This window comes from Corvus hawaiiensis, chromosome 5 (genome assembly GCF_020740725.1).
Source record: "Corvus hawaiiensis isolate bCorHaw1 chromosome 5, bCorHaw1.pri.cur, whole genome shotgun sequence".
Classification (NCBI taxonomy): Eukaryota; Metazoa; Chordata; class Aves; order Passeriformes; family Corvidae; genus Corvus; species Corvus hawaiiensis.
Genome location: NC_063217.1, coordinates 11,376,268 through 11,401,840, shown reverse-complemented (window position 1 = coordinate 11,401,840; position 25,573 = coordinate 11,376,268). Strand labels below are relative to the sequence as shown.

The following is a 25,573-nucleotide window of genomic DNA, read 5'->3' as shown; positions in this document are numbered from 1 at the left end:
ATTAAAACATCCCCAGAAGGTTATCTTTGGATATGGAGGCTTCCTCTAACAACGCTGGAAACCACCAGCTGAAACAGAGGTGAAGAGAACCACCCTCCAAGTAGTATCTCGGTATGGGCTGTCAACGTTAAAGAACTCAGAGAAAAAAAATTGCACCAGTGTGAGATATACCAGGAAAGGACTTTCTTTAGAAAGAGTGGAAGGGGTTACAATCACTGCACAAGACAGTGGTGAGGTGCTATGTAGAGTACAGTGTTCATCCATACTGAGAGAAGGCAGTTCCCGTTAGGAATCCACAGTGAGGAGGTCCACCAGCATCACCAGAAAAGCCTGGAGCTGACTTTATGAGCAGGAGAGAACTGGGTTCACCCAGTTTTGCAAAAAAAAAGTTGAGACGAACTAAGACTACTCTCTATAAATTCTCCTTAGAATTCATCAATTAAAGGGGAGAAGATTTTTAAAAAGCTAAAAATCAATCTGTATCCAAAGAAGTTTTAACTACACATGTACCACTTTAAAATAGAGAGGTGCTGGAACTGAGATGAAATTTCTAAGGATCAGATGTAAAGGAAACCCAGACATGCCTCTCAGGAGAGGATGAGGAGGAGTCATTGGCTGTCACACAGCTTTGCCATGCACCTCAACAGCTTTCCAAACCTTTTACACAACCTGCTGTGTGGGAAGGACCGGGAGATAGACAACATATCTCTGCCTCCCCCAGGAAAACGCAGCTAGAAGACTGATTAAAAATGAGGAAACAAATGGAAAGTGTTTTCTTGAGTGAAAGGGGTTTGCAACAGGCTCTGAATTGCTGTAAGAAGTATACTATATTTTTTTTAAAAAAGACAGTTACACTTTTTTTTTTAGGATATGTTCATTACCACAAGTTGAAATTTTAACTAATAAATTACTGCTTGTAATTGAAAAAAAGGAGAAAAAATATTTTTAGTGCTAAGTGTACAGAAATAGACTGCAACACGACAAAAGGGAAATGGCTGGTCATAAAAATCAATGGCTTGTTATTTTAAAATGTGTGTTATTGCATGATCATAACTACTGCAGGATTGGCAGCAGAGATACAGCGTAAGCACTGAAATAAACCCTTTCTCTCCCTAGAGGTTTTCAGTCACACTTCATTTTAAGTCAAACTACTAAAGTAAACTCCAGCAACCTCTTGCTCTTCACTTAAGGTGGCAGGTTTATCAATACATATGGTCAGGGATAAAATAAAACAACTTCTAGGAGAGGGCTGATTTGCATTTAAGAGTGCTCTGTATGCTTCACAAACAAAGCAAATCTTGCCCATAAATGCACTGGTGGGTAGGGTTGGTTTTTTTTTTTTTTAAACAACAGCAAAACTACTGCTTTTAAAAGCAATCAAAGAATTTATCATCTTCATAAATGAACTACTCAGCCCCTTTCATAGCTTTTCCAGTACAAGTTCCCTGGGAGAGTGGGTGCAAGCCAAGGTGGACTGGAGGGAAGAAAGAAACAAGAAAGGAATTATAAACAAAGCTATCCTGTGTTTAAGCCCATTTACTACATGGAATGAATCTGGCCCTCAGAAAATGGGCTGAGAGAAGAATTTAAGTATCTAAATCATCACTGTATTTGGCTGACAACCTACAAAAACAGCCATATTTTTATAACTTATCAGTAACTCACACTAGTTGACTCTCCCTTCCTTTCTGCTGAATAAACAGTTAAAATGAACAAGTGTTGGAAAGGGAGACAATATTATAAAATCTGGGCACAGAATAATTGTAGAAGCAGCTGTCCTCCTGACATTAACACAGAAATCAGAGATGGAAAAAATCCTATTAGGTCATATATTCCCTCCCTTTGTCATTGCAGGACTGTTCCCTAAGGAAGATTTTCCAGTGCCTTGTCCAATCTTGTTACAAGACTTTCTAAGTGATAGTTTCCAGCAGCTCCCTTGGGAGAGTATTCCTCTGGCTAGTAAGTGTTGCTGTCAAGATTTCCCCTCACTTTAAGAGCAATTTGCCCTATTATTTCTGTGTTTCTCCAGATAATATTCAAGATGGTAAAAAGAAATACTGTCATTTTGAAAAATGTGCCAGGATTCCAGACAGTTCCACAAAAAGCATGTCCTACAACAAAAGAGCAGGCATGATTACTTTGTATTTTTTCTGTCCTCCTGACCAGGAGATATACAAACATATAAATGAGCCTGGTGGTGACAAACACACATCGAGTTCAATACCAAGACCAGAGGGAGAGAAAAGATCAGTCCCAGTTCCAAGCCTTTTGAACAAGTCCATCTGCTGCACACAAACAACAAATGCTTTAACCACGTTAGCTACAGACACGGTCTCCACATCCCTTCAAATCTGTTTGCTCAGGCCATGACTTTTTGTTTAGCTTCCTACTGAAGTGAGGCATTACCTCCTCATCCAGCTGCTCTCCACGGTGACACCGAAACTCAGTGGCTGTTTGAAGTGATCCCTTACAGAGTTCCAAAGACTCGCGGAAATCCCAGGCGGATCGCCACGGAAGAAGGCTCACAGTGTGAGTCACTGCTTGTAAACAGGTGGTGAGAATGTAAAGAAAGCTCTTGCGATATGTAATGGGAAAACAGAGGGGATGGGAGCAGATATCTTGGGAGGCGTCATGAGGAACAGGACCTACAGTGACAGCAGAATGCACATGTGACATGCACCCATATTCAAGCTTCATTAGCTTTGTTGCACACAAACCAGCACATTGTTTTGTATAGTCCTATAGAAAAAAGTTTACAGATTATAAAATTTCCAGGTTGTTATAACAAGTCTCCAGAGATATTTAATATCATTGTAACCATTCAAATCCATTTCCTGCTCCATCCTAACTTCATCCTATCTTTCCTGTTTCACATTGATACTGACATTCCTGTGTTTTTACAGACTGTGGCACTCCTTTCTCCTCATCTATTTTTTTTCAAAGGTTTCAGAATCTTGCATCAGTATTTTTTCCGCAGTTAAGTGTCACAGACCAATGAAAGTAGCTTCCAGCGTGAACCAATACCAAAGCAAGATTAGAATCAGTGCTACAGAGCTGCCCAACACTGGGGAATGGAGAGGAGAGGGCCACACACATGAAATCATCATACGCAATCTCTCATAGTAGAATTCCTTTAATACCTTTAAAAAATTAACTTTTCCCAAGTTTGTTACTGGCCCATCTACAATAAAAACAAGGAACTGCCTCCTATTCAGTACACTCTCACCAAGCAGTCAGAACAATCAACTACAGTCACATGTGCTCCCAGGTCCCACAAATCAAACTTGGTACTGTTACTATGCAGATCTCTAAAACTTTTTTTTTTCTTTTTATTACCCATAGAGACAGGAAGGACCCAGTTCTTAACCACACCACACCACATGACATTGTTTAACTATACTGCAGGTAAAATATTACCTAATAAAAAGAGCATTTTTGCGCATATTTCAAGGCAAGAACCAGGACAGAAAAACACAGTATTGTGCAGCCAAGAGTCAGTACAGAAACTGGAGCTTCTGTTCTTCTCCTATTAATACTGAGGTATTAATCACTCCTTGTAAACTTCTCTAAATGCATTCCAAATTTGCCACAGCTTTAACTCTTCTCTCTGCATTCATCTCTCCCTTAATTACCTTAACTTTACCTTTAATTCCCACCCCCTCCTACTCCCTTTCATTCAGTGTCTAAGGTTAACACCTCCGAAAACATGTAACAGCTTTCACTGGTCACCTTTTTACGGTTTTAAGATGTTTTCTTTTGTTTTGCCTCTCCCAGTTGAGACAATAGTGTGCAAAAAAATGAGAAAGCTTTCTTTATACTCTTTCAAATTCCCTTCTAGAAATCTCTTTTCGAAGAGGTCCGTAAAAACAATTTTTAATGGAAAAGCCTCTCATGCCTAACATTAACACCATATCATCCTATCCAATACAGATTCTCATCTAGTATGGACACTTGCTCGTCAGTTCCTAACAAGTTATAATTGTCCACCACTTGGACACTTAAGTCTTTGTGTGACTCAAGCACATCTTCCTCTGGTGGAAGTCCTTTGGGACTTCTCCAGGCTTTCTTAGCTGATGCAAAGAGTGAACTGAGTAACTCTTCCTAATGCCCGTACTGCTTGGACTTTGCAAGATACAGGGAAAAGCAGAAAGAAAAAGCAGATAATCAATGACATTGATGGGATAACAGTACACAAGGATAAGGATAAATTCTATTCAGATCCAAGGAATATATTACTTTCTGACACTGGGTCATGGAAATTTTTGCATAATGCATAAACATGCACCTACACTAAACCACCTCCTGCTTCTTAGAACAACAAGCACAAAAAATCTCTGCCACACAGCTCATTTCTGGGTGCAAAAACACAGTTCAAATCATTCATTTTACTTTTCAACAGCTTCATCCTATCTTTGGGGAACATAAAAGAGAATCAAAAAGCAGAAATTACAAATTAATTTAGCACAAGTTTTAAAACGTGCCTGATAACACATTCATTAATTACTTCTGCTGCTTGAACATTCTCCAGTACCATAACTATCCATTTAGGGACTCTGCATATTACCAAGTCATTAACAGAAGAAACAAAAAACCCAATTACAGAAAAAGTTCCAGGTATTTAATAAAAGTAACATTAAACTGTTGCATTAACACTCATTTGTGAGCATAGGACTAAACCCAATGGAGCTACTCTTTTTGTACACTTCAAGATGTGCTTCAATGACAGCTTCTCCCTACCTCAAGCACTCGTCCTGTGATGTACTTTTCACAATTGTCACATCTGATACCAAACTTTGCATGATAGTCCGTTTCGCAGTATGGAACACCATCCCTAGGGAAGAACAACAGGTCATACAGCTTACCATTTACTAGATTATGCATCTAAAATTTGTCAATGTTTCAACAGTTCATAGGGTATTTATGGACCTTCCTGCCTCCCAAGTACCTCATATTTATTAATGTTGTAAAAAACTGAATAGTTACTGAACTATTTTGGACCACTTTTCTGCTTTGCTGCTAAACGTGTAACAACACAGGTCTCTGAGACCCTCATACCATCTGTTTAATCGTGTTACCCATTAACCGATTCCACATGTCTCCCCCTCTGTGGAAAAAATAGTTATTTCTATATATTAGTCTTCCCCTCTTATCATCTTATTCATTCAATTTATGTATCATCCAATATATGTGTTACCTAATCCTTTAGCTGAGACTGCAGAGAGTAATTTCTCAAATATCTTGTCAGTAAACCAAGTTTTGATAAACATTTAAATCTGACATTCTTGACTGGACTTGCTTAAAGACAGCCAGGGATCAAACACCTTGGGAATGTGCTCCACAGAAGCCAGCAATGACTACAAGAATTCAGCCTGAGCAGCAGTGTGTTCATGCATGATGTGACCAGCTATTTCACCACCACAAGAGACAATTTAGAGATATGAAGAATAAAAACTGGAGCCTCTGCTTTTATTGTAAAGCATCAGGACCAGAACACTTGGACTACTGCCCTGACAAGAACCTGTTAATTTTACATTTTACAGTTTTATGAAGCTGCACATGTAGACCATTAAACCGATGAATGAAAACAAATTGGTCTAAGAATAAACTGGAGATTCTTCTCATGTTTCAAAGTGCAAGTTAAACATAGTTAAATATGTTTCGTTTGTTATGTTAAACCAGCCCCTGATCAGACAGATTTATTACCAGAGCCATGATTTTATCAGACATTTCCCTAGAGAAACATAGAAATTAATTTTATAGCGTGCAAGTTGGATTTCTTAGAGACTAACCTATAAGTTATTACAATAATTAATTGAATTCATTAAAGCCAGGATGTTTCTTCTCTTGAGTTATTTTGTTTGGCATTTAGCCTTTTTAAAAGGAGGATTTCACAATAACTATATCTTTACAATTTATGGGAGGTTTATATTAAATAACATGCAAAAAAAAGCACTGTACTAAAATACAGCAAAGTAGCACAACACTGAGACAATGCAAAACCTTATTTAAGAACACCCTTTTTATATTGTTTCTCCAGTGCAAGTTGTGAAATTAAATATTATACTTGTGTTAATCTAAATCCAAAGAATTGTTGAAAGTCAGTGAACTTTCAAAAGTAGGCTCTGAACCTCCATCGTCTTTGGGCACTGGTGACTGAGCTACTTCACTGCTTAAGAAAATCTCAGAGTAACACACTTGTCTGAAGCAGAAATTAATCCCAGGTGCCTTGGCCAGTGAAAGCCCTGTATGTCACTGGCCTGATTAAAGTGCTGACATGGGACTTGGTGTGTGCGTGCTTTGTGCTGTTTCTCAGTGCTGTCATCACATTCAGTCCAAATCTGACAACACAAAGGTCTGGAGCAGCACAAAAGCATGATATGTACATCCTTGATGAACTTCTGGTGAACATTTCTGCTTATGTAGTACATACAGAAAGAACAGTATCTGCTTGTTCACATTACAGCATCACAGAGAGAAAAACCATAGGTTACTAAGGGCATACCTTTGGGTCTTTGAAACATATTCCACCCACTGACTGCTCTGTAGCATAGCTGCTTTGTAAAGTCCTTTTCCAGGTAAATGGACAAATGTGACTTCTACTTCTCTCCATTTCTATTTTTATAATACAATTTAGATAATAATTCAGACAATAATCTCTAATATATCTCCCCAAATACATATATAAACAAAAAATAAAGGGTATGCAGTGATGAATTAATTATTTGGCATTAAAAGAATGCTGAAAAGAGGTGAAAATACTCCCCTACTTACTTGCTGATATACTCTGCATTCAGTAGCTTGCCACAAGTATTGCACTTAAAACAGCCCAAATGCCAGTGTTTGTCCAAGGCGACCAAGGACTGACCATTTTTTATTTCTGAACCACAACCCCCACAATCTGCAAGAGAAAAATCCAGTATGAGTGAACCATATTCTTTAGGTGGTCATGCAACAGTTGGTTACTGCAGTACTGCAGTGTCCCCATAACAGCTCACGAGGGCTCCATAGCTAGCTCGTGGCTGCTCACTGATAGATGACAAGGGTTGCCACCCTTAGAATGCTCTGACATTGCTACAAGACATGCATCATTCAAAGAAAAAAGCTGATGACTTTAGTTTCCTAGTGACTTAGACTTTATTTTAATTCATTTATATCATGTTTAAAAAATACGAAGTTTTGCTGATTAATTTTTCAAGCATTGCAAATCAGCCTGAGAAAAGAAATAAGACAAAGAGTAAAACAAATAACTGATTCTATTAGACTTTGCCTCGGTATCTGCAAGCTCTACTTATTTCAAAATTCTTTGTGAAACCATGAAAAAAATCCAAGGTGAAATTCTGATATGAAATTTCCTGTAACCAGAAAAAACACACCAATACTTAAGAGGCATTAGTGACATTTCAATATGTGAAAGTGATGGCTGTCTATGTATTTATTCTTTGTAGAAATTCACTTATATTAAAGCTCCGGGAGGTGCTAACAAAAAATACATGTAAAACATGTAATAACTGGGTAACAGAGGTTAGTCTATGTTGGTTAAACAGGCTGTAGGTGAACTAGCTATACTTTCCAGAGAGAGTAATTGAGAACAAGACTTTCTAGGTGTTTGGTTGCCTTATTTTTAACAATAGAATATTTTGCCTAAGCTACTAAAAGCCAAATCTAGACTCAGTTTCCACACAAAGAGTCCACCTGTGAGTGTCCTCTTTAGAGATGTTACATAGGCATGCGATTTGGATCTGGTTCTCCATATCAAAAATGAACCCTCTAGTACCTTACAACGACAATCTCTCATTCACTCTTCACTCTACAGATTTCCTGTCTATGTATGATTTTCTTACTAAATGTTAATATAGTCAGAATATGTGGAAAATAGGGATAAATGTCAGTGATAAATTGATTCTAATACCAATATCTCAGTAATCCTTCTAATCCTCCATAAAATATCTTCCATCTGATGTGGAAAAATACATAGTATTTTTAGGAATTCTTCAGGTATACCAACAATTTCCTAGAGAAAAGACAAAACCTGAAAGACACTTAATCATTCAGAGATGCCAGGAGAGAAAAAAAACCCACAACAATGTCTTACATGGAAGAGAAAGCTATGCAAAAGCATTAAATAGATTTCTCTAGATATTAAGAAAGAACTCTAAACCTAGGATCTCATTAAAACATTTAAACAGTCCTCTTAAAACCTTTTTGATTTAAGATTTTATTTAGTTGGTTACATGACCCTAACGAGACAGTGTAAGTGAAATTGTAAATGTTTCACTTCTGAGCACACAACAATAAAGCATAGTTTGTATTTTCCTTTAGTGGATTTGGAATGTATTGAGGGAGCAATAATGTACCTCTTTAATGTTACCCTCTAGAGTGCCAATACGTGGAAACAAGCCTAGGACAAAAACACGTGCACTACAGATCAGAACATTTGAGTTTAGCTCATAAAAAAGAACATTTGGGTGTGTGCCTGGCTTTAGCCCCTGCAGTAATCTGCAGTATCTATTGTTTAACTGCAATCAGAAATTTGTTTGTGATCTCCCCTGTACTGGGGATTCATCTGGTAATCTAATTTAACCTCACTGCTTGAGGGCTTATTTCACAAACTGAATACAACATCATGTGCTCAGATGTCATTCACCTTTCATCTGGTTTAAGCTTGGGTGGGCAGAAATGCAGCATTTTGTGAGCTACCTTTTTTATTCCCAATGGCTGTTTTCCCTGTAAAGTGCCAGATAATTACAAACAAATACTGTGGTTGCTATGCCAACAGTGCCTACTGATGCAGCGTCCTTGTCTTCCCATCTTGGATCCAGCATCCTTTGGTGACTCAACTAATTTCAACCAACAATTCTGCAGAACACATCAATTTGCTGCTACATGTTGATATTCTTCCTTGAGTACTCTCTCAACAGTGTCATAAGAGATTTTCAGAGCTATTGTTTTATAAAACAAAACAAAACAGAGATTATTATTATACTTATATAATAACAAAAAATTCAAGGACTTGGGCAGAAAGCAAGTATTTTGCATTCTTCATTTCTTCCAAATGGAATGCATGAAGGAGGTCAGAAGCAAAAAGGGAGGATGAAAATAGAAGGGCTTGTCAGAGGGGGCAGTGATGTTGGGAGCTCAGTGAGTCCCCAAGAGATATTCTGAAAGCATTGCTGAGATAAACAGGCTGCTGAATAGCACACATGGTACACATCAGACAGTTCTGAGACAGGAACAAACCCAGTGTTAACAGTGGGTCAATGTACTACTTGCTCCTTGATTAAGTTTCCCTGAAGTTGTATGTTTTTGCGCACTACTAAAAAGAATCGCTGGTTTAAAGCATTAAGGTCTCTTCCAAGAAAGCCACTGTTAGGAGATACACCATCCACTGTTCTATGTAATACAGCTACAGGCAGCCACAAGGGATTTTCAGTTCTCCAGTTCAACCAGGATGTCTCTGACAATGCTTGTTTATTCCTGAAACACCGCTTCTAGCCTAAGGATTATGTGCTTGGAAAACAGCTGATATTACATACTGCTTTTCACATCTCACATATTAATCTGAAGGCTTCCCAAATTCTTTAGTATCTTTTTAGACATTTAGCTAAATTTCTGTGTACTGCCACTGGTCAGACTCTTACATATCCTGCTACATGTACAGGCACACACCTCCATGAACTTGTGCTGCAGTGCTTCCTATTGACCCATCAAATTCCCAACACTGAGGAGGGATTATACACTGCTATCCAGTTTCCTGAGTCCCATGAGCTTCCCAGCTCTGGGGTCAGCTGTGAGCTGCATGTCACCAGAGATCAGGAGATGGTGGCCTGTAGCTGCACTGCAAGGCACTGGGGAAATGGGAGTAAGGAAGGGATAAGAAAGGATACAATCTACACAGGTAAAGGATGATATTTATCTGGGATCTTGGCAACACCATGGCACAATTTATTTGCAGGCCAAGTATGCCCTTTGAGAAGTCATTATACCTAGCAGCTCACCTCCCTCAGCACATGGTTTGAAAAGCAGAGCTGGTTCATCTCAGGGGAATTCTTTCAAAAATCCAGTCTAAAGTGTGGCAGATATCATCCAAGTTTGAATCAGGACTCTCAAACAATTCCACCCTATGGAAAGACTTCATCCATTTCTAATGAGATTTAAAAGAGAGACGTATTTGAGGTTTAAATAAACCTGTTTGAGATAATTCAGGAAAAAGTTAAACTTTTACTTTCAAAGGTCAGGTTTTGCCACAAAGATGTGCTTCCAGTGCTGTTTCCCTCTGAGGCAAGTGGTTTGCTGAGGTTTGCAGGTACCTGTGCTCTGGGAAGAGTCAGTGCAGTGGCCCAAGAGAGCCAGGGAAGTGCAGTGACAAGAAAAACTCTCCATGGTGTGTGTGGGTGTGTGTGTGTGTGCACACAGAGAAAGGGAATGTAAATACATTAAAGGATTCTGTATCACAGATAATCAAATGAACTTGTTCTGACAGTACTCAACCAGGCAAGTAATGTCCATTACAGTCAAAGGCACTTTTCACATATGACAAGGAGACAGCAAAGATGGCCAAGGATGATCCATTTCTGCAGTAAATGACAAGAGAAAGCACCTAACAGAGAGGGCTATCCTATCCCCAAAAGAGAATGGCATTAGCAAGAGGAATGAGTAGAGCATCTCAAAGAGCATTCACACAGCAGCTTTGGCTGATGAACTGTAGAAAGTAGATAGTGAAAACTTCTGTGAAGAAAAGTGAGGGAAAAAAGAAAACAGGATAAAAAAGGAGAGTTTTCTCCCAGAAGTGGGCCAGATTCCATATGCAGGAAGATGAGCAATCCATGGGGCCCTTCCTCAGCAATGCTGAATCCAGCTTGATGTGATAGTCAATAAAAATATTTCTGTTTTTGCTGTTTAATTGAATTGCTGCTGCTGTTTAATTAAATAAAGGTGGTAGTGGACTCTTAAAGCATGGAAGCACTTCATGAGCAAAACAGCAGAGGAATGGAGTTCAGAGCAACACCACCTCTCGAAGATCTACTGCAAAAAATGTTGGTGTGAAAAGACCACATTTCTTCCCTGTAGTGTTTGTACCTTCTGATAGTGCACAATAGTCTTGAGGTCAAGGTGAATGTTCCCCAGTGATATTTCACACATTAAACCCCTTGCTGTGTAGTATTTAGCCATGCAGTCTGGTCACTGATATTTTCTGAAGCAATACTGGAATACTTACAAATCATTAAATCTCACATTGGATTTTATTTCAGCTGGACTTGGACTAAATCTTCAAAAATATTAACATCTATATTATATTTTTTCTCCAAATAATTTGATTTAGTTCTTTTTAATCATATCTTCGAGGGGTTCTGGGTATTGTTAATCCTATAATGGCACCATCTGTGTTCCTTTTCAATAACAGACTTCCTTGAAAAACCACCCTATACTTTTTCACAAGGGTACATTGTATTTCATGACACCTCTTATGCAGCACAGTGGTAGAAGTTCCAGTTACACATATTGGTGTAAAATTCTGTCCTTTAAACCTGTGCAGACTAAGAAGTACTGACTGAAAAGAGCAGAAATCCGTACTTACTTCGCAGGTTCTGTACAGGGAAAGAGCCGGCGCTGCTGGAGGGGGGCAGGGAACATTTCTGGCAGATGCACTCCTTCCCGTTAAAAGTCACCCGGTCACCCGCAGGGAAAGGCAATCTACAACAGCAGAAACAAAAGCAAACCTCTTACAGCCTCACGCCTTTACTGAAATTAAATCTCTCTCCATAAAGGAACTGATTATTCTCTGGCTTCTTTTCCTCTGCTTTCCCAGTTCTCATTCAGTTTTCCAGCCACTTAGAGGCTTAAGTATCAAAGGGACATATCAAACAGCTTCAAATGCAGATGGTTACAGCTTCTTAGGGAAAAAAAAAATCTAAAGATATGAAAACACAGTGAGCACTCAAGTCCAAATTGTTGTGTATCTAAGAAATGTAGTATCAGCCAGGGTTCATCACTGACAGGATCAGTTACAGAATGAAAATAAAATTGGCATTACAGGGAGTAAAGTGGAGGCAAAGGCAGCTGCTTTTATGTTGTTAAATAGATGCACAAGAGTGATGACTTTTATACATTAAAAAACAGCACTTGTCCTCACAAATTTTACCACATCAAAGTCCTTCTCTTAATCTATGTTCTCAGAAAGCACATGTTAGTGAACTCTCAAAGGAAAAAACCTACCCCAGTTATAAAACCCACAGTGTCTACATCACTTGTTTTCCCTACTCAACAAAAGCTCTTCTTACACTTAATTAAATCATTCTTTTTTATCAATGTCCTTAAAACAAAAAAGCTCTCTGCTGTGCACTTCCTTGTCTGGGCACAGAAAGCACTGAGGCTTTTTCTCTAAGGGAACCAGATGGACAAATCACTTCATATGCAGCAAAGGATGGTGAGGATTTAGAAATACATTTCACCCCACCCAAAGCTCATGTCCAACTAAATCCCTATCCAAGCTATCAAAATATGGCTTAAGCGGGGCACAAACATAACACATACCTTCTGCCTCATGGTGAAGTCCATCTGATCAGCCCATCTGATTAAAATTTCATTAAAACTCTCCATAGCATTTCCCCACAAATGCTATCAAATTCATACCAATTGTGAGGTTGTCTTCACTACAAAAGCTACACAGATAATTTGTGCTAAACTTAAACATTATTTTCCTCCCTAAACTGCCTAAGAGAAGCTTATTCTACATTTGAATGACATTTAAAAGAATTTTATTACTTAGAAAAAGAACAAAAGCAATGCTGTCCTTTGTTTCTATATAATGATACTAAAATATATTTGAAACCACATAAGTAAGTGTTCAACACTGCCATCCATTTTGGACCATTGGTGATAATTTAAAATATCATGAGCACACATGGAGTTTAAATATTATTATCTTTTTTGATATCTGGTAATGATTTCTGCTTTTCACTTTTTTTTCTCTTCTACAATGACTTTATACTCCAAAAAATTCCCACTTTCTCACTTACCTAAATTTAAGATAAGGAAAAATACTTTATAGAAATAGCCTTTAAAATTGCTCTTTGATCCAACTAAATGATCTATGTGTGATTCTGGTACAACGAGGTCCAACACCATGTTAGTACAGATCCAGGAGGCCTAAATTTCCACCTGTTTCAAAACGGATTTTGTACCATGAATTTTACTCAACAACCTAACCAGAAGACAATACTGTCTCTAGCGTGACAGACATGATGTGATGGAGCTGCACTCCAGTGAGCAAATCTCTCCTGTCTTGCAGCAGTGCAGCAGCAGCAAGCTTCTGTGTCATATATTCAAAAAAACCCCCAAAACTAACTTTTTAGGCCATAGCTGTTGTCTGCAACAGATTTTGATATTTTTTAAATCAGAGAGACTTCTAATACATGGAATAATAAAAGTTTTATGAACTCACAGAAGAGTTGTGGTTGGAAAGGACCTCTGAAGGTCATCTGGCCCAACTCAAATTTTATTCAAATGAACATACATATATTTGAATAAAAATTAGTAAATGTGATACACTTCTATATAGATAATATAAATTCATGACTAATTACCAAAAACTGTCTCAAAAATGGAGTGATATAACTCAAATGCTGTCCTAATTTTCTACTCCCAATGTGAAAATAAACATTTAAACATGTTTTCACGATAACAAAATATTACAAAATCAAGTCTATTGACTTAGCACTACTAACTGACCTGGAAAGAAATGAGCCAAGGGAAGTCAGCTGTTCCAGAACTGAGACAAGAACGTAATCGATCTCCTATGTGTTTTCAGGAAGACATCTGATCTTGATTGACAGATACACACAGACTTCTTACCATTGGTAGTCTGCTCCAAATTAAAACCCCACAAAACCAGCACCTTGCTCCACTGATACCATCACACAACCACACTCACTGCCATACAGCTATGCTGCCATCTTTTATTCCTATGTACAGTTGCACGCCCTGGGCAGGGCAGTACCTTCAACTGTGTTTTGCCACAGTCTCTATGGGAACCAAGGCTGGGTTCAGCTCAGGACCCAGCTGGGCACTCATGAGATGTCTCAGTAAAACAGCAGGCTTTGCACCACTAATAATCCTGGGGATGGTGATGTGCTGGAAGCTGTGAGCAATCCACTGCTCTGAACAATCTGAACAAAATGACACTACTGAACAATCTTATATGCAATATATTAGGAGCAGTAGGGAGAGGTAAGGTTAGTTTATCTTCCTGACTCAGGGATATACCTAATAAAGATCCAGCTGAACTACTGATGAGCACAGAAGCCCACCTCAAACAGACACACCAAGCAGCAGGTAAAGTAGAAGCAGGGACCAACCACTTCGAATTGCCTCATCTTATCATTGTCTAAGCAATTAGGCAATCTAAAAGGACGTAAGTTAAAATTAGAAGAGAAGAATAGGATAATTGATCTCCTATGGCACAAAGACAGAACCAGGCTGATGACACCTACAAATATGCCAAAGTTCACAGGCACCACAGCATGTCACAGAGCCTCCTCAGATGGGAGGGCATGTAGGGGGTTTCATAGCCCATAAAAATATCATACTTGACTTATTTTCTAAGAGTTCAGTAGTTAATCCATCCAATGGGAGAGGGCAACAATTTTGATTCTTTATTGTTCTCCAAATGGGCAAGACACCTTGCTCTAAAACATCCCCAGAAAAATATTCCTTGGAGCTGTCCACCCCAAGGTACAGACAGACATTTCCTTCCCTCACAGGTCTTCTAAACCCATAAATAGGCCTCAAAGTTTGTTTCACTGTTTTGTTCACTGGAAATTCACACCCAACACATTTGTCAGTTTTTCTGTACCAGCTGACCTCTCCCTTTCACAAGCAGCTCTGCTCAAGCATTTCAGTGCCAGTATGAGTGAAGGCACAACAGAAGGTGGTAACAGTCACTTAACAAGGTTTCAGTTTCTGAGCTCTGTAAGTTGTGAGCGAGACTATATATAGAATTTTAGGCTAAGAGCACCATATCTGCCTTCAAATACAATGATATCTCACCACCAGTCACCCACTGAACACTGCTAGGTATTGCAGAAAGCAGGACAGGGTTTAAATTAGCTACTTATCCTTTAATAAATATTCAGTGAGATTTTCACAGTTGGATAATCTATTTTTAAAATGAGAATTAAGAGCATTTTTAAAGCAGCTTTCTCAAATGACTTGTAGAATTTTAATACATGTATGATTCATTTCCCAACAAATTTTGTTTTATCCACCTGCCTACAATATTTGCAAACCCAGAAAAAAATCTGGAGGTGACCAACAGAACTATATTGTAAAACATCAAATCACCATCAGCCTAATCCCGGGTAACTGTGTGCTGATACCAAAAGGTCAGGTCCTGGTCTTGTCTTTCTCTGCATCACACCTCAATCTATGCAGCTGTGGGAAAGTCAGTCAAGCTTTCTAGGAGGGACTAAAGAAAATATTCTTTTTTTTTTTTCAGAGCAGATGGATGGCTATCTATTCTTTAAATTGCTGATCTAACTCTGTGGCTGAACAGTCAACTAAATTCGATATATGAAAATTAACAGAAGCCTGAGGTTGGGTTGTGGAGAGAGCAAAGCTATTCATTTCAGTAGCTGGCTGCAGTTACACCAGGTCAGGGGTAATGTCAGACTGCAACCTAAGGACCAACAGGATCAAATTCTGCTCTAGTTTGTACCTGGAACAATCACATCCCTCAAGGTGCTCCATAGGGATGAATCTGACCCTGTGGATTAAAATGATGATACAAAGTGGACATTGTGTGCTATCTACCATCTACATGAATTTCAGAAAGGGCAATGCTAAATCCTGTAAGCAGTGAGGAACAACCCCATGCACCAGTACACCACAGGGGTTAATCAGATGGAAAGCATAAGAAGATGCGGGGGTCCCAGTGGACACCATGTTGGACACGAGTCAGCAGAGTGTCCCCATGGCAAAGAAGGCCATCAACATCCTGGGAGGCATTAGTGCAGCCATCAGATCCAGGGATGTGGTCTTCCCCGATGCTCATAATTTAAAGAGACTGCAGCAGGCACAATCTTGGGCTCCTCAGGATAGGATTTACTGGAGGGAGACGATGGAAGGTAGCCAGGTTCAGAGCTGCAGCACAGGACATGGGCAGGCAGGGGCTGCAGGAGATGTACCTGCTCAGGAGAGGTCATATTGCTGTCTAAAACTGCCTGATGACACGTACATGAAATTGGAGCCACGTTCTTCTCAGAGGTAAAGAGTGAAAGGACTGGAGGGGGAAGACACAAGCCGGAACATGGGAAATGTCAACTCAGTATAAGGGAAAAAAATTGCCATGAGCTTGTTGAATGCTGGACACACTGTTCAGGGAGTCTGTGGATCTCCATCCTTAGAAATATGTTAAAGGAATTCCATCAGCGGTCTGCTCAAACTGGACTTGCTTTGAGCCAGGGGCTGGACCATAGGACCCCCACAGATCCCTTCCATCTTGCATTATCCTAGGGCTATAGGGATGCTCCATATAGAATCAGAGAACTCTAAAATCACTAAGGTTGTAAAAGACCTCCAAGATCATCAAGTCCAATCTTTGGCCAAACACCATCAGGCTCATATCATCGCATAGTGCCATGTCTACTCATTTTGTGAACACTGCCAGGGATGGTGACTCCATCACTTCCCCGGGCACCCTGTTCCAATGTTTAACTCCCTTTTCAGCAAAGAAACTTCTCCTAATATCCAATCTGAACCTCCTTTGGTGCAGCTTAAAGACATTTCCCCTTGTCCTATCACTGGTTGCCTAGGAGAAGAAACCGACCCCCACCTCACTACAGCCTCCTTTCAGGCAGCTGTAGAGAGCAGTAAGTACCCCCTGAGCCTCCTTTGCTCCAGATAAACAACTCCAGTACCCTCAGCTGCTCCTCACAGGACTTGTGCTCCAGACCCTTCCCCTGAAGAGCAGCAGATCTAAATTTCAAGAGCAGCACAACACTGCCCCTTTATTCAGGAAAAAGCATATATTGATAAATATATTTGGTTTAGAATCAAAATGCCAAGAACACTCAGGCTGATTTCAAGTGGAAACAAAACCCTTTCGAATTCAGCAGCACTAAAGTGAGCAAATAAAAAGGTTTAGCATATTCAGAAAGTCTGACATGATTGCTGTGTTTAAGAAAAAACTGAATTTGAACTTCTAATTTTCAGTAGTACCCTAATTTCTTAAGACATACATACACAAAAGATCTCAGTTCTTTCTAGAAGTAGCAGTGTTACATATGTAGGACTACACAATCTTCTGCTGAGAAAAGAAAAGGATTTCAGCTTTTTGATTTTTTATATTCAACTGCCTGGCCATAGTGAATTACTTTCTTGAAGACTGTAAAAATACAAATGGGTTGAAAGAGGTTTTATAGCTGGGTTTGGCACATAATCCCTTGAAGAATCTGTATCTGCCTCTTTCCCCTCCACATACTACTCACCTGTACATGGCACATATTCAGCTTCTGCCAAGATACTGTTTTAAAAGAAAACTTCCTGAACTCAGAAGAAGTTAGATATCAAAATTATGTAAAGCAAATGTGAACCTGTTTCCTTATTAATCTGGGATGCATGTGCTTATCTATCCTCCAGCTAAGGGCCAAGTTGTCCTCTCTTTATCATTCATATGTCACAATTTTTTTGTCAACTTTTAAGTACAAGAATACTGAAACTAAAGGGGTAACTATTACATACACTCCTCCAACTGGGTATGTAAACACCAATCCCCCCAACTTTACTAATTACAGTAACACCCATAAAAGCAAATCCCAGTTTTTTGATATCCAGTGAACACATAGCCCATCAGTAACAGAAATCATGCTCTAGGTACAACATTATACAGACCATTATATATGCTTAATAAATCTATGTAACTTATTAACACACTAAGACATCTCCTGAAAATCCAATTTTCAGAGTATTATCACAGGTATGACAACCCATTTCTTTCTGAAAGACTCAATGTCCTGCCCTTTCTCACCTTACGTAAGAGCCACACTGTCCTGTCTACAACAGCCATGTAAGAAGAATGTGCAAAATTTTAATAAAACTAAGCTTCTATTGCTACAGCCAGGGTCAATTTTCTCTCTCTATTTTACTTTTACAAACACATGAAGCTTTTGAAGGAAATGTCTTTGGCAGCCTTCTGAAGAACGCAGCTCCTTCCAATTAATGAAGCTGTAGGAAGACTTTCAGCCACTCCCTGGGAATTCAGAGTAAGCATTTAATCTGCAACAGTTTTCAATCTATGTCGTTATTCTTCCACTCATTCCTAGTTTTAGGCGTTATCATCACAAAACACAACAGCAGAAAAAGATTTCACTAGACTATGAACAGCACAGGAAGAAGAAGGGATTAAACCCTCAATCTTTACTCCAGCAGAGCAAACATGCAATTAAAAGCTGCATTTTTATAAGAGCCACTTGGTTAACACAAGACCGAGAGAAACAATCAAATAGGATGGCACAATATCTTGTACTTTTAATAGTTTTTTTTCTCTGAATACCAATTCATTTTTTTCAGACTTTAGCTTGTGGCAGCCCTAGGTAGTAGCATCTGACTCCCAAGAGATGCCCAGAGATGAGCTGGATTTCTGACACACCAGCTTTTCCAGAGGAGGGCAGCAGGTTATGAATGCCGTGCAGAGGGTACAAGGAATACAGCTTCCTGTGACACTGGGCCATGTGGCATCCAACAGTAGTAACATCAGGAGACAACTGGGCTTGGATTGCTGGCTTTTTCCCACTGCTCCCTCTAGCTAGATTTTCTCACTGATGCTACCATACACTTCCCACATGTTTCTATTCAAACCTTCTCTTCTCTGAAAATAAGGAAAAAAAAAAAGGACTTGCTACTGACACTGGTTTACTATTCAATGTAGAAACAGTTTAAAAGTGTTACTTCAGCAGCTACAGAAATAGGGGTTGCAGAAGTGCTCATTCTGGAGAAATGTGTCATGAGTGCAAAATGCCTTCTGCTACCAGTGTTTCCAGGCTGAAGATGGTAAGAGCCTGGCTTGGTTTCCATGAGAGCAGGATCAGCCCCACTGGCAGGCAGTCACCACCTCTCAAATTCACACCATTCTGGAAGTCAGATTTCTAACACAGCACCCACATTAAAGTCTGGCTGTAAAAGGTAATGCCAAATGCAGTTGGCATCATCTGCTAACTGCTACTGACAGTGTGCTTTGGCCCAGTATTTAAGGTTTCTGCCCATCTGTAAGAAATGAGGCCACAAATGGTTTTCCTGACTCTTCCCACCAAGGAACACGTCAAGGTAGAGGGTTTTACACTTTTTTCCCCCCCCTCTTTTTGTTATTACTGTTTTTTAAATGAACAAACAAGTTCCTTGTTTTGGCTTAAACAACACATCTTTATAGTCTCCCAACCTTATTTTTACTGAGGATATCATTCAATAAAATAAATACTGATGATGTTTAGACAGGACACTCTTCCCCATAAAAAACACACGTTATGTCTGGCTTGCAATGACAGGGGTAATTGAGGCTGATTTAAAGCATATAAACACATGACACGATTCTTCTGCTGCTCTGCATCACAAATCAGTGTTACAACCTCTCTGGGAGACACTAATTGAATCCTGCTAGTCAGCAAGGCATTAGCTGGCTCTGACGAAGACAATAAGAATTTGTGTGTCCTTCTAAGGAAAGCAACAGAAGCAAATCTGGATCTCTCTACTGAACAATTAGAAAGAGTGAAATAGCATTTAATACAACTATTTAGTTATACAGAAGGCTAGGGAACATCACTGATTTTCTTTTTATATGACATATTATTGTATCAGGAACTTAATTTTTAAAAGCTTTATCACATCTTCACCACACATGATATTTGTAGCATGAATAATTTCACAGTGCTGCAGTTTAACTCACCTGAATTGTTAGGTACTTAAAAAGAAATATTTTAGTCACAAGGAAAATTATTCCAAATTTCCAGGGAGACAAAATAGTACCACCAAGCTCCAAACTATCAGCTAAAGGACTAACTAAATACAGAAAGAGTTGGTAAAAACAACAGGCTGAAACCCAGGTTAGGTACCAAGTTGATAAGTACAGTAACAAACATTTAAAAAAAAAAATCTGCTAAACTCTAGTGGTGTGACTGAGAATACAAACACGTTTAGCAGGAAAAACGGAATCAACCAGTTTTTTGATTTCTCTTAAATAAAGAAGCATCTGACTTTACAGAAGGTACTAGTGCTAAGAATAAAGGTACCAGGAATTAGCTCTGCTCATCTCTAGAAGAGTTGTAATACTGCCAGGCTGCAGGCCAAGAGCGTGTGCAGCCAGCAGTTAACTCAAGAGATCCATCGGAAATAATTTTCTCTACTATTAAAAGAAAAAAATAAGAAAAAGACTTTAGGATTTTTCCTTATCTTTACTCTTCATGTTTGTTTAAAGTATCCAAAAGGAAAAATGTCCTATGGAACAGAGAAAAACTTAGATAGAATTTAATATAATAAAGGCTTGTCCATCTCAGAGCCTTCTCCTTATCAGGGCTATTATTATTATTTGTTCAATTGCTTTATTTAATTGAGATCCTGCCATGAGCCACAGCTGCTGTGGAATTTGAAGTCCTGCTCCTGCATCAGCACAGGAGGATATCTGAGCTCAGCAGCTCCATGGGCTGGGCAGGCTGGGCTGGCAGACGGGCACAGTGCCATGGACATGCTGGTTTGGGACTGCACAGTCACCTGCATGAGGCATCAGCACACAGAGCATCTCAACTGTGCTGCACCAGTGTCTCACTGGGCTTTCCCTTTGAAAGTCAGGTTGCTTTTCTTGTACTCCTAAAAGCTCAAGTTTAGCCAGAGAAACTATGGCAGCATTTCCATTTGCTCCACATTGCTGTAACAGTGCATTTCCTGAAGGTTTAGTGGACTTCAAGCTTCTTCATGAAGCCTTCAATTGATTTTTTGGTGCTATTTCTACACAAGAGGATTGAGATGCAGGTCAAAATGACATCAGTCCCTGTATTGTTGAGTCTGGGACCCATGCAGGAAATGATCCCACTGAACTACACTGGGCTTTAGTAGGGGAAAAGCTTGTGTGCTGTGTCACTTGTCACACCCATGTCTAACAGAGATCCCCCGTGAAATCAAATGTCTTTAATAGTCCAGAACCTTTCTGTCCTATTTGAAATGGTTACTGAAGTTTCTGAGAAGAAGCACTGTGAAAATTCTGTTTAAATCTATTAATACAATATCCATCTGGCCTGTTGAGGACTCAGCCACTGGCACAGGAATCCTTTGTAATTTCAGTCAACAAATGACAAAACAGCAGACACAACAGAAATAAAGCAACATTTTGGGCAAAACATCTTACAGTGAAGACAGTGGCAGTTTCTAAAGTACTTTGAAAACCTCACACATAAGATAACATAAACCAGAAAAACACATTTGGAAAAAGGGAGGCACTCAAAATTTGCAATTTCTTTTTTCAATTCTGCAGTTTTTAAAGAAGTGAATAACAGAAAACCCTGTCTCTAGGCTATAGGTGATGCCTGGCATCAGTCTTTCAAAATCTAGCTTTTAAAGGAAACACAGCTTCATGTAGAAAACCTACCTGCAGACAGCACACACAAAACAGTCTGGGTGATAGGTTTTGCCCAGTGCTGAGACCACTTCCCCCTCAATGAATTCATCACAACTGAAGCATCGTGTGCCATAGAGTCTCTGGTAGTCCAAAGTACAGATGTAGTCTCCCTGTCTCACAAAAAATCCTCCTTGAGCCAGGTCACATCCACAAGCTGCAGAAAGAGAAAAGGCAGACTCAGAAGGCAGGAAATGAAAACTCATGCTCTAAGATGAGGCTGTGATCTGAATGGTTCTTAGTGGAGTATTTAAGCACTTCAATGTATGGGCTTATGATCACAGAACAGATGTGCATCTGAAAAACACTGCTCTTCCAGTAAATTACATCAGTCATGTATTCTGTACACTAATGGCCTGGACTTACTTAATGCAAAAATGTCACCCTCAGTGCAGAAGCTGTGAGTGCAAAGTTGAAGTCTGTAGGAGTTGAGTTCAGGGTTAGCACATACAACACCCAACACATTTAACAGGTTAACAGAAATGTATAAAGGATATAAGCCTTTAAAATCTAAAGCACCAGTGTTACAAAGAAACAACTCTAACAGATTAGAAGTGTCTGATATTCCTCCTGAACACAAAAGGGTTTTAAATACTGCTCTCTCTAAACACAGGGGCTGATGCACATGGAAACTGCTGCAAGCTTTCACAAGTTAAATCAGTTTAAATCAGATAGTGTTTACCTGATAAACATCACTCACCAAGTATGAACTGGAGGCATCTCCAGATTCATCTGCTCCTGGCAAAAGTAAGGTTTTAGTCCTACATGTCAATTTCTATTTTTTAAAATAAACCTGGAGGAAAGGGTTAAAGTTCATTAACCAAGGGCTTGGGAGACTGTTCAGGGGCTTTTCCCATTGCATCAGGGATGGAGCTAGGCTGGAATTTTGAGAACATGTAAGACAGGAAGGAGAGATACAATGGTCTGGTGAAGTCATACAGAAAGAGCAGACACGTAGAAGATGACCATCATCCACATTGATCACGATCTTTGAAAACAGACTGGATTTGATTTATAAGGAGAACTGGACTTCAGAAAGGTGATTCTACTGCTGTGTTGACTGCTTCTTTACTGCAAGTCACAGCACCACACTTGTTACTACGTACTCCTGCTCCTGGGGATGTTCATGCAGGAATGTGTTCCCATCACCACACGGTGTTTACAGTCAAACGATGCTGAACCACAGCAGTGTCACTACTCACATACAGCCCACAGAAGAAGAGTGGGAAGGTTGCTTATTAAATTGGGATTGCATGTACAAAACATTGCAGAGTTGTTCAGTGTCTTGATCCCAAAATAGCAGAAGTATCCACACTTCTAAAATTCAAGATTGAGATTTACACTTGGGTACCTGAGAGTCCACAGGCACTTTGGTTTCTAAATGTAAAGGCTGTCAACTCACACCCTGCAGTGTCAGAATACATCATCTTGCACCTAAACTATACGAAATGAGTCCAACAGAGGTGCTCAAAGCACAAAGTAACACAAGCAGCACAGAAACCCTGAAAAAGCATAGGATCCTGATCATTCATTCAAAATTACACCAAATCACTCTCCCATTTTTTTATAGTCTTTGTTAACTGTAGCACAGGAGGCCTGGGCTCAAGGCCCTCTTTAAACCCTACATGGGCATTTAAGTTCTCCTCATTCTCCCTGGAGATGGCCCTGACTGCTAAGAAAACAACAATCATGCTAGAACTATATTAGTGCACGGTCAAACTGAAGAACTACAGGTTAATTAATCTTGCTTATAATTCAAAAGACTTCCAATTATATTGCATGTGTCATGGACAACAAGGATTAGATTAATTATATTGCAATACGTTGCTCATATCCTGTCTCAGAGGGTTAACACATTTGCTTTTAACATTTCTCTTTCTCACCTATGCTCTCATTTTCATGAAGGACAGGCTTTTTGAAAAGATTTTCCAAAAATCTTGGATATCATGAGTTTCTTTCAGCCTATATATTTCAGCTACATACCGGTGTCACAGAAGCAGAGATCAGCTGTGGCTCTAAGATGATGCTGATCAGCATGCTGAGCTGATACTGATGCCCTAGAGCAGCTCTAAATTGCATCATACAGTGTTTGAACTTGCAGAATGGATCATAAGACAAAAAAGTTAAAAGGACATAACTGCATTTCTGAAAAGAGAAGGGAGGAATTACATCCCTATATACATTTCTTAACGTTTTGCACAAGCAAATCTGTATTTATTGTCTAAATGGAAGCCAGGCAGGCTCTGTCTCACTGCAGCTGAGAGCTCTGGTGCAAGGTTTGGGGTACGCGGGGTCAGCAGCAGTTCAGCCACTGGCATTTGGTGGCACTCTGTCTCACCCTGAGGGTATTTGCCTTTCTCTGTGCTGTCACTAATGTTACAACTACTCCAAAGTTGTGTACAACTCCAAAGCAGTTTGCATTAATGCACTTAATCCTGGCTTCTCAGGAACCCTGTAGCGAAACTGTTCACCCAAAGAGAGACAGAAACACGAGTTATTAGGACTTCAAAATAAAAGTGAGTTTGGCATCCTTTCACCAGGCCTCTTTCTGCATCACCATCACTTCAGACTCCCTATGTGCAAGGAGTGGCTGAATGAACATCTTTGCACCACCAGCTCTGGTCCACAGGCCATAACTTGAGTCACAAACCCTTGCCTGATCCTGCACTCTTTGAGCCATCTGATCCAATTTCGCCTGTCACCCAGCTGACCAGAGAAGAACACAGGGATTCCAGTTAAACACTGGCCTGGATATCAAAATAGTCACAGTTTAAAGCTGAGAAGAGCAGCTCTGAAAAGAGACCCAATGGCCTTCCCTCAGGTGAGATGCTGTGCCCCTTGCCTGCTACTTACATGGACAGAGACACTGCCCATCTGAGATGATCCTGCACACCTGCAGAGACAAGAAACCAGGAAAGGAAAGCTGGAGGAAGTCTAGGGAGAATGTCTGAAGGCAGCTACCAGATCTTACTCTCCTAGGACAGGAAATCAGCATAATGTCACATCCACTCCTATCCGGCACTTGTCTTCCACAAGGAGTCTGGAGGTAGGATTATTTATAACCTAGAAACAGTTTTCAACGGTTTCTGGAGTTCATCTTGGTGAAGAAAGAAAAGCACTGCAAACACAGCAATTATATTAATGAAGAGACTAACACAGAGTAACTCATCTTCTTCTCTTGGTATTACCCTGCATACAAGGCAATGCCTTTTCCTGAGCAGTTACAAGCTTTAGGAGTAATTTTTAAGTAGTGAAGTATTTGTCTCCTTATGGTATTTAGTAGTAAGCCAGTAACCTGGATGTGCTATGAGACTTGAGAGGGACGACATCCACACCATTTTTAGGGAGGGTATCTCAGGGTGGCTTCTCTTACAGCTGGATAATTCCACTCTTCAAGACAGTTTGCAGTTACCTCACACCAAAGTACTTCATATATAGACCTGGGGGCTCCTCTACTGGTTTAGAAACAGACTATGTTTTTCCCTAGCATGGTGTCTGTAACAGCACCTGAAGCACTAGAATTCATGCAGTGTGTAATGGCTATGGTTTTAAACTAAAAGAGGTGCAATTTAGACAGGATATATGGAAGAAATTTTTTTAAGTGAGGCTGGTGAGGTACTGGAACAGGTTGTCCAGAGAGGTGGCCCATCTCTGGAAACATTTAAAGTCAGGTTGGACAGAGCCCTGAGCAATCTGATTTAGTTGAAGACGCTGCTCATTCCAGGGAGGTTTGGACTAGATGACCTTTAAATGTCCCTTCCATTATTCTGTGATTTTATAAAAATTATTCTATGATTTTATAAAAATAAATATCAGCAAATCAATTAATCAATGCACTTTAAGCATATTGCTATTCCACTACTGCATGTCATCAGTATTCCATTTGCAGTGTACAAATATAAAATGCATCTATTTTCTGTG

General features: G+C 39.6%; 1 protein-coding gene across 15 annotated transcripts in view; it reads right to left on the bottom strand.

Moving 5' to 3' along the window:
- The window catches only part of ABLIM2 (actin binding LIM protein family member 2), a 133,525-nt gene that overhangs the window by 61,094 nt on the left and 46,858 nt on the right, over positions 1–25,573 (bottom strand). For all 15 annotated transcript variants that reach the window (XM_048303546.1, XM_048303549.1, XM_048303550.1 and 12 more), the window contains exons 3-6: positions 21,626–21,809; positions 11,576–11,691; positions 6,772–6,898; positions 4,738–4,831 (exon numbers count right to left, since the gene is read on the bottom strand). In XM_048303546.1, coding sequence (XP_048159503.1) covers positions 4,738–4,831; positions 6,772–6,898; positions 11,576–11,691; positions 21,626–21,809 — 521 coding nt within the window. The remainder of the gene's footprint in view (positions 1–4,737; positions 4,832–6,771; positions 6,899–11,575; positions 11,692–21,625; positions 21,810–25,573) is intronic.